This window comes from Myotis nattereri, assembly GCF_964212035.1.
Source record: "Myotis nattereri genome assembly, chromosome: 1".
Taxonomy (NCBI): Eukaryota; Metazoa; Chordata; class Mammalia; order Chiroptera; family Vespertilionidae; genus Myotis; species Myotis nattereri.
In genome coordinates, this window is record NC_138075.1 from 57712903 (window position 1) to 57725752 (window position 12850).

The 12850-nt window shown below is 40.1% G+C and overlaps 1 protein-coding gene across 1 annotated transcript in view; it reads left to right on the top strand.

Moving 5' to 3' along the window:
* Positions 1 to 12850, top strand: part of MYO5A (myosin VA) — a 197687-nt gene that overhangs the window by 134461 nt on the left and 50376 nt on the right. The window contains exons 20-23 of the mRNA XM_081108912.1: positions 334 to 490; positions 5786 to 6025; positions 7006 to 7254; positions 10250 to 10343. Of these exons, the coding sequence (XP_080965038.1) occupies positions 334 to 490; positions 5786 to 6025; positions 7006 to 7254; positions 10250 to 10343 (740 nt within the window). The remainder of the gene's footprint in view (positions 1 to 333; positions 491 to 5785; positions 6026 to 7005; positions 7255 to 10249; positions 10344 to 12850) is intronic.

Consider the following 12850-nt stretch of genomic DNA (forward strand, 5'->3'; position numbering starts at 1 on the left):
TCTACTGTGCAAGGGGGACATAACCTGGGGTAATGAGCACTGTCCTAGAAAGAATGAACCTTTATGAGCTTCATTCTCTTTATTGTAAAATCACGTAATATGGGACATCATGATCAGGAAGGCTTAAATAAAATAATGAATAAAAAATATTTGGGGGAACTATGAATTGCTATAATATAAGAAATATGAATGTTGATTTAATATTGTATATTACTAGAATAATACAGTGGAGGTACTACTTATGCCGAAGATGTTGGTTCTTTAAGTCTCTACAAAATATATTCCTGGGTTTTTCTGATTACTAACAAATTCACCGCTTCTTTCTTTGGTCAGCTATGCTAAGTTCCTGCGCAGAACTAAGGCAGCGACCATCATTCAGAAGTACTGGCGCATGTATGTAGTCCACAGGAAGTACAAAAGTAAACGAGCTGCCACTATTGTTCTTCAGTCTTATTTACGAGGCTACTTGGCCAGAAATAGGTATCGCAAGGTGAGTCATTATTTTCAACTTTGTTTATTTATTCCATTAATGTTAATCAAATTTCACATCTGTACACCACAGAGGTTCCAATGGACATAGGAGGCATATGGAGACAACCAACAATTGAAGTATATTTTAAAATATTAAATAAGTGCATATGTTTAATTAACAAGACAATGGAAAAAGAAAATTTGCCCCCTTTTTATCCCTCTTGACAATGCAATGTGAAGAAAACTTAGTGTATTAGTTTCCTATAGATGTCATCAACTTGGTGGCTTAAAACAATAGACATTTATTTTCTCACAGTTCTGGAGGTCAAAATTCCACAATCAGTATCAGCCAAAATCAAGGTCTTGGCAGGGCTGTACTCCCTCCTGAAACTCTAGGGGAGAATCCATCCCTTGCTCTTCCAGCTTCTGATAGCTACCAGTATTTCTTGTGTTTGTGGCCATATCACTCCAATCTCTGCCTTTTTTTTTTTTTTTTAATTAATCCTCACCGGAGGATATTTTTCCATTGATTTTTAAGGAAGAATAGAAGAGAGAGGGAAAGACAGAAAAACATTGATATGAGAGGAACACATCAATTGGTTGACCAGGGCCCAGACTGGCGAGGAGCATGCAACCAGTATACATGCTCTTGACCAGAATGGTCCGCAGGCCGAAGTTCTATCCACTGAGCCTAACTGGCTAGGGCCAATCTCTGCCTTCACCTTCACGTCATCATCTCTACTGTGTGTCTAACTTCCCTTCTTTTGTCTGTCTCTTATGAGAATATTTGTGATGGATTTAGGCCTCACAAGGATAATCCAGTATAATCTCCTCATCTCAAGATTTTTAGCTTAATCACATCTGCAAAAACCCTTTTCCCAAATGAGGTACCATTGACAGATTCCACAGATTAGGATCTGATATCTTGGGGGGCCTCTATTTAACTCACTGTGGTGAGCTTTGAAGAGGTAGAATATATGACATATGTGTGGAAATTTGTTCCAAGAATGAAAAACCTTGGAATAATTTACTGTAGTGAAAAGGAGATAAATAACATTAATGTGGCCCTAGCCGGTTTGGCTCAGTGGATAGAGCATCGGCCTTCGGACTCAGGGGTCCCAGGTTCGATTCCGATCAGGGGCGTGTACCTTGGTTGCGGGCACATCCCCAGTGGGGAATGTGCAGGAGGCAGCTGATTGATGTTTCTCTCTCATTGATGTTTCTAACTCTCTATCCGTCTCCCTTCCTCTCTGTAAAAAAATCAATAAAATATATTAAAAAAACCAAAAAACATTAATGTGGTTAAACTTGTACTGACTAGAATATGATGTTCTGAGCATTTTTGACAAATAATCTTTATATCTGGCAATAATCAACGACAAAAATAATGGATCACCAGATTAATTTTTAAAAAATATTTTTATTGATTTCAGAGAGGAAGGGAGAGATAGACATATCAATGATGAGAGAATCATTGATCGGCTGCCTCCTGCACACCCCACACTGAGAATCTAGTCCGCAAGCTGGGCATGTGCCCTGATCGGGAATCGAACTGTGACCTCCTGGTTCATTGGTTGATGCTCAACCACTGAGCCAGCCATCCATGCTGGCTGGGCACCAGCTTAATCTTAATCATCACCTCTGACAATATATGATCTAGTTGAAAGGTTTTTCTCTTTCATTTTGGCAAGGTTTTGAGTTTGTCCTTCATGATATATTCCTAACAAGCCAGAAGTATAGTCTAGAATTCAGCGGTTCTCAACCTGTGGGTCGCGAACAATGAAAATTCATCCTGCATATCAGATATTTACATTACAATTCATAACAGTAGCAAAATTACAGTTATGAAGTAGCAACGAAAATAATTTTATGGTTGGGGTCACCACAACATGAGGAACTGTATGAAAGGGTCGCGGCATTAGGAAGGTTGAGAACCACTGGTAGATCTTAGAGTTCTGTGGGCACCACTGGTAGAAGAAGCATCAATAGAGCGCTTTGAGGGACAGGTCTCTAATCACAGGCAGTCTGTGAGGGAGGCCTAAGCCCTATTCATGTATGTATTTTACTTTATTTTGAAATAATTTTAGACAACAAAGAAAAATCAAAAACAAATGAGGCTTGAATGAGAATATTTAATGGCTGTGTTTTGAAGAAAATTTGAGAATAGCTACTCCAGCTCTTTCTTTCTGCCCATGCTGGCTTTATACTCTGGTGTTCTTTCTCTACAAGCATGAGCTTTCAGGGGAAGGAAATGCCTTATTCAACTTTTAGATACACCAAACTGGTTACACTTCCGTTTTCTTGACGACTCTTCTCAGGATCATCTGAACTGGGTTTTGAGGCCATTGATTGAGCAGTAGCAGTGTCTGGCCTGCTCAGCTCCAGCTACGACACATGGAAGTGACAGTTAGAGGCCAGCTCATGTATAGGCCACTAGTGCTTCTTTGGGCTGTGTTTTTGGTGTTTCCAGTCCAGGCTTCCCCTTCTTATGGCTTGGGAATCTAAGGGAGAGGAGACATTGTTTAATATCCCTAACTCACTAATGGAGATGAGATTGCGAATGGAAGATCTAATTATATACTGTTTCCACTTGACTGAAATTTCAGAAATGGACCAATGTCTGAAGTTACATGGAGAGAAGTAAATGGAATAGGAAAATTAAGATTCATAGCTTTGCCACTGTGTGCTGCTTGACTTTGAAAGTCTGAAATTTGCTATTACTGAGTCTTATCCAGTTGGTCACTAGTCATCAGGATAAGACAAGAGGCTCCCTTGGGGTCATGATGTTCGGGGAGGGCTCAGGATGGGACCTTACTGCAGCGTGATGCACAGTGACTGCACTCAGTGGAAAGCAGACTGTCTTAGCATTAATAGATAAGCAGCCAAAGGGGAGCCTTGACTTGGCAAAGGTCTCCTGAACACTTAGGTTTATTTTGTATTTGATGGTTTAATACTTAACCACTTATTTCTTCACTGTATCCTCTAGAATGCACTTTTTTTCATTGTTTTTCTCAGATCCATAACCCAAAAATAGGAACTATTGTTTTAATGATTTTATTAAACTGCTATCTATTTGAATAGATGGTTTTAGAATCTTTTTAAAAATATATTTTTATTGATTTCAGAGAGGAAGGGAGAAGGAGAGAGAGATAGAAACATCAACGATGAGAATCATTGATTAGCTGCCTCCTGCACGCCCCACACTGGGGATGGATCCCACAACCCAGGCATGTGCCCAGACCAGGAATTGAAACCTGACCTCCTGGTTCATAGATTGATGTTCAACCACTGAGCCACGCAGGCCAGGCCAGAAATGTTTACATTTAGAAAGTTTCATAAGAGATACATTGTGTTCATTTGTAAAAATCCTATATAATAAAAGCCTAATTAATATGCTAAGTGTCTGGTCGTCCAGTCGTCCATTCAACCAATCAAAGTGTAATGTACTAATGATATGCTAAGGCCACTGAACCGCTTGCTATGACATGCACTGACCACCAGGGGGCAGATGCTCTAACCGGTAGGTTAGCTTGCTGCTGGGGTCTGGCTGATGGGGACTGAGCAAGACGGGCCAGACACGTACTGGAGCCCTCCCACGATCCCTTCCCGGCTGGCCAACCTTCTACATCCCTCCCCAGCTCTGATCGTGCACTGGTGGGGTCCTTCAGCCTGACCTGCTCCTTCTCGCAATCTGGGACCCCTCGGGGGATGTTGGAGAGCTGGTTTCGGCTTGATCCCACAGGCCAGGCCGAGGGACCCCACTGGTGCACAAATTCATGCACTGGGCCTCTAGTTACTAATAAGTGCTAATAATCACTAATAATTACTAGTAAGTAATCACTTGAGTGCATACATTTAAATATCATTTATATCATACAAGAGTTGTTTTATAAAATCAAAGAAGGACCTTAGAATATTTTAATAGTTCACCCTTTCTTAATTTCAAGATTTTCTTTTCCATCATTCCTGGAAATTGTTTAGACCAAGCATGTCAAACTCAAAGGCTAACACGGGCCAAATAAACGAGGCATGCGGCTTGTAGGCCGCAAGTTTGACATACTTGGTTTAGAAAATCTCTGCATTTTGTTGTTGTTAATTCTTACCAGAGGGTATTTTTTCCATTGTTTTTTTGTTTTGTTTGTTTTTTTTTAAAGAGAGAGTGGAAGAGAGGGAGGGAGAGAAAAAGAGAGAGATAAAGGCAGAGAGAGAGAGATACATTAATGGACTATTTGCCTTCTGCACATGTCCTGGCCAGGGCTGGGGATCGAACCTGCAACCCAGGTACATGTCCTTGATTGGAAATCAAATCTGTAACCCTTCAGTGTGTGGGCTGACACTCTAACCATTGAGCAACACCAGCCAGGGCTAGACAATCTCTGCTTGATGGTCTTAGTGATAAGAAATTCTTCCTATAAGGCGATCTTTTGTTATAAGTTATTTATAAATTTAGGGGAATATCTTCTTATTTAGAAGTATAACAAAATCAAAATTAAGATTTATTTATTTCCCTCTATCTTATTTTAGCTTTCCTTTTAAAGCTTTATCCCTACTACCTTTGACTCCCGTAAGTGGTTTCCTGTTACATTTGAAACAGCAATGGGAAATCCTCACTAGAATAGTATTCCTCAAATAGGGCAACCAACAGTGTCATTTTTTGTTTGTTTCTGGAAAAAAATCAATAAATTAATAATAAACTTTGCAATACTTCTACTGTTGGCCTCCACAGCCAGCTTACTGGCCATATTCCATGTCCTCAAGAAGCATAGATCTAATGCACAGTGAGATGGTATCAGCAGTAAGGGTGGTGGCCAAGTCTTTTATTTTAATAGCATGTAATTCACAGGGTGCCAAGTTCTGTTCACTTTATAGAGGATCGCCTGTTGCGACAGATATCATGCACCAATAGGATACCTAGTGTGTTTTTTCTTTATTTTTAGAATTGTTTGCCTTTTAGTAAGCTGGTGCCTTTTATTTAGATAGCTTCTGTGTGTACACCAAGCATGTCAAACGCACAGCCACCAGGCTGCAAGCCTTATTTATTTAAACAAGGCCTGTGGCCTGCCTGTCATGAGTTTGACATGCTTGGTGTATTCTCTGTTTCTTAAATCACCCTTTAAAGTCTACTTTTTAAATCACCTTGTAAAACAATTTTGTGCTTGCATATATTTGTTATATGTACAATCTTCATATTACATTGTTACTTCAACTTTTGTGTCTTTCGCTTTATGGCTTCTCAGCCTGAGAGTCATAGGTTGATAGAATTGAACCCTGAGTCTAGTCTAGAGTCTGATGTTGTACATACCTTTCTCTGCAGATACTCCGTGACCACAAAGCAGTCATCATTCAGAAGTGGGTCCGAGGCTGGCTGGCTCGCACCTACTACAAGAGGAGCCTGCATGCCATCATCTACCTTCAGTGCTGCTTACGGCGGATGATAGCCAAGCGCGAGCTGAAGAAGCTCAAGATTGAGGCCCGCTCCGTGGAGCGCTATAAGAAACTCCACATCGGCATGGAGAACAAGATCATGCAGCTGCAGCGCAAAGTTGATGAACAGGTGTGTTTTGAACAGGACCCTGAAAGTGAGCATGCCTAAAGAAGCCCACTGGGATTGTGGTCAGCGGTGTCTCCCCTGGACTTTATCCTTTGGTCTTAGCAGAAAAGTAAAATAATGACAGTAATGAGAATGGAAATAGTGATGAGTTCAAAGGTAAGAGTATCACTGCAGGAAACTACTTTTGAGAATACAACCAGATTTACTAACACGCCAGACCTTTATGACTAAGAGCCATAGTGTACTTTATACTTCACCAAGCTCTTTCGTCACTGCCAGTCATTTGCATGTAGTATAATGCTCCTTTCACAGGTGACTTGTTTAACAGTGAGGTGACAAAAGAAGCATTAAGATGTCCATGCTTCTGAGGAATCTACAGCCTGTTTGCAGAGATAAAAGTTTGGTTTCTTAGAGATAGTTATTAAGTAATATTTTAGCACATGCAAATGATATAAAGGTAATTAGTACTACATAAATACTGCATAGGGCAAAAAAGCCCACAATGAAATAGCGTTCATCAGAAATGTTTTCTGAGTGTGAGGAGGAGCTTGAGGTAGTAAACAAAGAGATCTGTAAGAAATTTGTGATTTTGAGGCCATTTTATCATTCTTGTGCATCACCTGGCTAGCACATGACTTTTAGTAGCACAGTGATTTGTTTTCAAAAGCAAGTATAGATTTTCCTATTTTTGGATTAAGAATCAGGAAATTAAGAATTTCCTCTGGTAACTCGCCTTGCAGCTAAGAGAAAAATCACATCTATGTTGCTCATTGTGTAAAACAGAAATAATTCTGTCTATTCTCTTCTCTCTTTATATCACTAAGAGAGTATTGATTATGTTACTATAAATGTTGTGCTTATAATTTTGGTTAGGTACTGTAAGATTATGATGATATAGCAAGACTGTGATGAATATGCCTAGTTTTCTGAGTAAATACATTTGATTGCATGTCTATTTACTTACTGTTTGTGTGTGTTTAAAGAACAAAGACTACAAATGCCTCATGGAGAAATTGACCCACCTGGAAGGAATATACAACTCTGAGACTGAGAAACTACGAAGTGACTTAGAACGCCTTCAGCTAAGCGAGGAGGAGGCTAGGATTGCCACTGGGCGGGTTCTCAGTCTACAGGAAGAAGTTGCCAAGCTCCGGAAAGACCTGGAACAAACTCGGTCAGAGAAGAAGTCCATCGAGGAACGTGCAGATAGATACAAGCAAGAGACCGAGCAGGTGGGAAGGAACTAATTTCACATCCTTTTTACAAAGGAAATGTGCCGTCATCTTGACCTGGCCCTTGTGGCTCAATGTTGGTTTCAGAGCTGAAATATAAATTTTATTATTTGTGTTTCCCAAGCATTTCTTCCACATGATGAGTCAGTAGCTGTTTTAGTAGAACCTTTTGACTATGATGAGAACAGAGGAAAGCAGTATTGTAAGAAGAGAATAGCCATGTCCCTACTATCTCTCTCTCTCTCTCTCTCTCTCTCTCTCTCTCTCTCTTTCTCTCTCTCTCTCTCTATATATATATATATACACACATACACACTCTTTTTCTTTACATGCATAGGTCTGGATGGAGAGTAGACTCCTTTTTCTTGGGTTAACGTGATTAAGAAGTAAATCATGAACTCTCAATAGCTGATGCTAGGGAGCTTTATGGAAATGAATTAAGACTATGTTGAGAAGTCCAAGGAAGAAATCTACATGTCTGCCCACTGATTGTAGCCAAGAGCTGCTATGCAGATAGAACAAAACCAAAAAAACAAAAAAAAAACAACTTTTTTTTACAGATTGACCAGTGTTTCCACACTACAAATTTGTATTTACTTATATTAAAACTTGACTAAAGACAGAAAACATTAAGGTTCTCAAGCAGCAATGAGATGCACTGCTTAAACAAAATAAAAATACCTCAACATAAGGCTTACTGGGGAAACAAGTAATTTTCAGGGAGTCCACTAATGTGACCACCTGTAAGTGAAAACAGAGTTCACTGTGTTGATTGTAACTATGAGCAAGAATCCTGATGCTCTGTTTCTGCGCTGACATTAGCCTTCTGAGCTCAGTGAGAATCTCTGCAGGAGCGTAGGAGAGAGTACCTAATAAAACTGCAATCCTTCCATGGTATTCAGGGTCCCAACAAAACAGTTCCTCCTATTTCTCTAGCAGATCTGGGCTCTGTATTATGGAAACAGCAATGCCATTAATATGTGTTATTTGACATGGCAAGTTCTGTGAGAATTTAAAAATGCATTCAAAGCAATTCTCTTGAGGTTTAAGATCTTTATCTCTTTTTTTCTTGTTGCCATTTTCTGAGTCCACAGAAGCTTTGCAGATTCCTCTGAATCTAGAGTATTTAAGCTTGTAGGAAAATTCCTCTTTAAAGTCAAGTTCATACCTTTCTAGTCTGATAGAATAGCACACATGAACAGATACAGATTTCTCCTTTCTTTTTTTATCTGCTTTTCACAGGCTAGCTATAGGCATTATTGCTTATTCTTTTGGATAGAGTGTAGCAATATGGAATGAAAAAACTTCACTGTGACAGCCAGCTTTATGATCAGGAAAGCTATGTAGCTTCTAGGAGCCTAGAAGGTACACTAGACCTGTGCTTCTTAACCAGGAGTGTATATCAGAATCTCCTAGGGAGTTTTTTTTAAAGATCCCTGCCCAAGCGCTGGGAATGTGGACGAGGCACATGTATTTTGAAAAAGCATACCCCTGATAAAGAACAGTTTCTCTCATGAGCATAGGGAACTCGGGTCTTCCTGTTGAGGTGGAGGTAAGGCCAGGCCAGTATCGGGGGAGGAGGCTGGACCCTCCGAAGGAACACCTGGGGACTTCCGCTGTGGCAGTGCTGCTGTCCACTTCCTGTTCTCCAGGGCTCCTGTCACAGAGTCCTCACTCTCTATCTGAACTCCTGACACTTATCTTTATTATTAGCTATCACTTTTAGAGTTCCTTGAACTTATGCTTAGAGAAGAAATTTAGATTTCACTCAGCACAAGTACATTATTTTATTGCAGAGATGAACTGAGTAAATTATGAACTTTGCAAAGTTGTCTTTGGTTTTGACTTTTGCTTCCTGGGAATCCTTATCCAACTAGGAACTAGAAAGTTAAGTTCATTGTGTTTTTTTTAAATTATTAAAATATATATAGCATAAAATTTACCATATTAACCACTTTTAAGTATACAGTTCAGTGGCATTAAGTGCATTCACTGTAGTAAGGTCAGTGCTTAAACATGGGGTAAAAGGACTAGTTTACAACATTGCAAAACTCTAAAAAGGGGATGAAAGGAAATTCTCTTTTTCAAGACCAACAGCAGGAAGCGTCAGGGAATCTTCAGTGAGTTTCCAGAACCAAAATGCCCTGCAAGTCTTTCTCTTTTTTTTAATTTTTTTATTGATTAAATCATTACATATGTGTCCTTATCCCCACGTTACCCCCCCCCACACACACACTTATGCCCTCACCCCCCTGTTGTCTGTGTCCATTGGTTAGGCCTGTACACTTGCATATAAGTCCTTTGGTTGATCTCTCTTCCCCTTACCCACACCCTCCCCTACCTTCCCTCTGAGGTTTGATGGTCTGATTGATGCTTCTCTGTCTCTGGATCTGTTTTTGTTTATCAGTTTATGTTGTTCATTATATTCCATAAATGAATGAGATCATGTGATATTTATCTTTCTCTGACTGGCTTATTTCACTTAGCATAATGCTCTCCAGTTCCTTGACTTCAAGTCTTTCTTAACCTCTTCAATCTTCTACCTGAATCATGGGTAAGCATGTAGTTTTGTGCTTGGCTGTTGAGATGAAAAGGCATTATCGTTGCTTTAAGAGCAAATGCTTATGAGGTGACAGGCAATTGCTAAATGCTCAAGGTACAAAGTAAAACAACAGCAGTAATCATCTTTGTCCTCCAGGAATTTCTAGTCTATTAGGGAAGTAAAAGTAAATCATTTATAAGGACTATAAAGAGGCATATGCAGGGTCCTATAGTAGCCCAGAAAAGAAACACTTATTTGGAGAGAGTTTCCAGGAAGGCTTTCTGGAGGAGGTATTGCTTGAACCAAATTTGAAAGACGACTAGCCATAACTATGCAAAGAAATGAGGCACAGAGATGTGGAAGTAAGGAGTGAGTGACTGCAGTGTGGGCTTTATACTTAGGGCCTGGTTTGCTCTGTCTGTTGCAGCTACCTCATTTTATTTCATTTTATAGGTGGTGTCAACTCTGAAGGAAGAAAATACGTTGCTGAAGCAGGAAAAAGAGGCCCTCAATCACCTTATCGTGGAACAGGCTAAGGAGATGACAGGTAAGGCTCACGTGGGTTCAAACTAATGCATGCTAACCAACCTCCCAAAGTTTTATAAGATGCCACTTTTTTTTTAATCCTCCTCAAAAGAGGGAAGGAGGGAAGGAGGAATGGGGAGGGAGGGAGGGAGGGAGGGAGGGAGGGAGGGAGGGAGGGAGGGAGGGAGGGAGGGAGGGAGGGAAAGGGAGGGAAGGAAGAAGGGAGGGAGGGAGGGAGGCAGAGAGAGAAAGGGAAGGAAGGAGGGAGGGAGAAAGGGAGGGAGAGGGAGGGAGGGAAGGAGAGAGAGAGGGAGGGAGGGAAGATCAATCATTGATCCATACATGCCCCAACCGGGGATCAAACCCACAAACCAGTAATTGAACCAGCAACCTTCCGGCCAGGCTATAAGATACAACTTGGCTTAGAGCTCAAATATTTTTAAAAGTTGAGGCTGCCATTAGTAAATTTATAAAATTCTGAGAGGCAGGCGCTCTAAATATTTTGGTTGAAACAGTTGGTGAACTTAAATCTGGTCTCTCTATGTACAAATGTGAACTCATGTTTAGTCAATAGCATATGTAGTTAAAAATACTAATTGTTCTTCATGTATGATTTATCAGTTATGGCTTAAAGGAATCCTGTTGATTTAGGAAGAATCATTGAGCTAATATGTATATGTGTATATGTGTCTGTATGTATTATTTTTATTTACTTACTTTTTGCTAAGCTAATGGGTATTATTCTCCCAAGATCCACCACTCTGCCACCAAACAAACTAACAGTAAAGCCCATGGATATTTTGAATAGAGGACTAAATGAATGTAAATATTTATTCTATTTGGTCTTTGTGAGAAAGATTAGAATGACGATAATTTATAAGAAATCCCTGTGTTCATAAACATGGTATAAGAAGGTACAGAGCTAAACTGCAGTAGTTGGTGGTGGAAATGGAAAGGAAGAGATGGATTGGAATGAGGATATATAATATGAAAAGAATCAACACAATGCTTTTGATGTGGTATTCAAAAAAGGAATAAAAATATTCTAACGTTTTAGTATGAGATTTCAAAATAATAATGGTGTTTTATTAGTAACGAGGAATTTGAATAAGAAAAGTAAGTACCTGTTTATGAGGAAAATTGAGATCAGTTGTTAGAGTGTTAAATTTTGGTTGTCAGCTAAGGGCCTCCAGATAGAGATGCTCTGAAACCAAATTAAGATGAAAGATTAGAGCAAAAAGAAATGAGCCTTAAGTACCCATCAAAGTTGTGATGATAAGAAGACCCTCTGTACTTTCCCCCACACTGCCCCCTTCCTCCCAAGGGAATAATGTAAAGGAAAGAAGAAAACCTGGAATTAAGCCTTATAGGGTAACCATATGTAAGGGATAAGGTGGGGGCGGGGGGGTGGGGGGGGGAGTTGCCAGAAAAAAATATTCAGAAGAGAAGGAGAAAACAAAACAGACACTGAAGACATGGCAATAAAGCTGCTAGGAAAATAGATTTGCCCAGGGACAATTTGTTGGTAGCTTTGGGCAGCTTCTGCAAACTGGTAGGAATAAAAGGCAATTTATAGAATGTTATATAGAGAAGAAATTCTTCCACTCATTCATTTTCAAATTATTAAAGCCTTAGGTAGGGAAACACTGTGATGGCACCAGGGAAGCAGTTGAGACAACATACTTGGCAGCCCTTGCCCTCATGGAGCTGACAGAGAAAGAAATGGTGAAGCAATAAAAGTGGGCAGGGCAGATTAAGATTTAGCCACAAAATATGAGGGTAAAGTGGACCAGAATGGTAGCAAACTTAATATTTATAAATGTGACTGGTTGGCTCATCAAGTTAAAATATATAGCTTAGATTTGAGGCTTTTTTATTTTGCTTTATCTGCAGTCAGGGGCTAATCTCCAATCTCCAGATGCTGTTCTAGCCAAATGCAAGCCACTGGCAACAGAGAGGGTCAGAGTGGAGTGGGCTCCCCCAGCAGCACACAGGAGAAGTCACACAGTTGACAGGCATGGGGAGCGGAGCGTACCTGATTAGAAATGGGGACGTAATAGGGCAGCGGGGCGTTCAGAGTGCTGGAAAATTGATACAGAGAACCTGGCTGCAGACGAGCGGAGAGACTGTAGAGTAGGACAGCCAGGTCCACCGAGAAGCCGCCATTCCCTCAGAGACTGGGGCATATCTGACTTTTTGACAGAGTACACTAATTTGGACAGAACAATTTATGAATAGCCTGAAACAGAATACTATTGGAATAAAACATGTGTCCTTTTGTTACTAGACAATGACTAGTGGAAGTTCTTCAAGCATTGCTATGACCAGAGAGTGAACTAGAGGCACTAAGTCTGTAGTTCATGGAAGAATTCCACAGATAATTATTACTGTTATCAATGAGTTATTTCAGTTTTTGGTCATGATATTTTTTTCTTCTTGTTGTTTTTTATTTTATTTTAGAGAGAGGTGGGAATGGGGAAAGAGAGAGAAACATCGATTTGTTGTTCCACTTATTGATGCATTCATCAC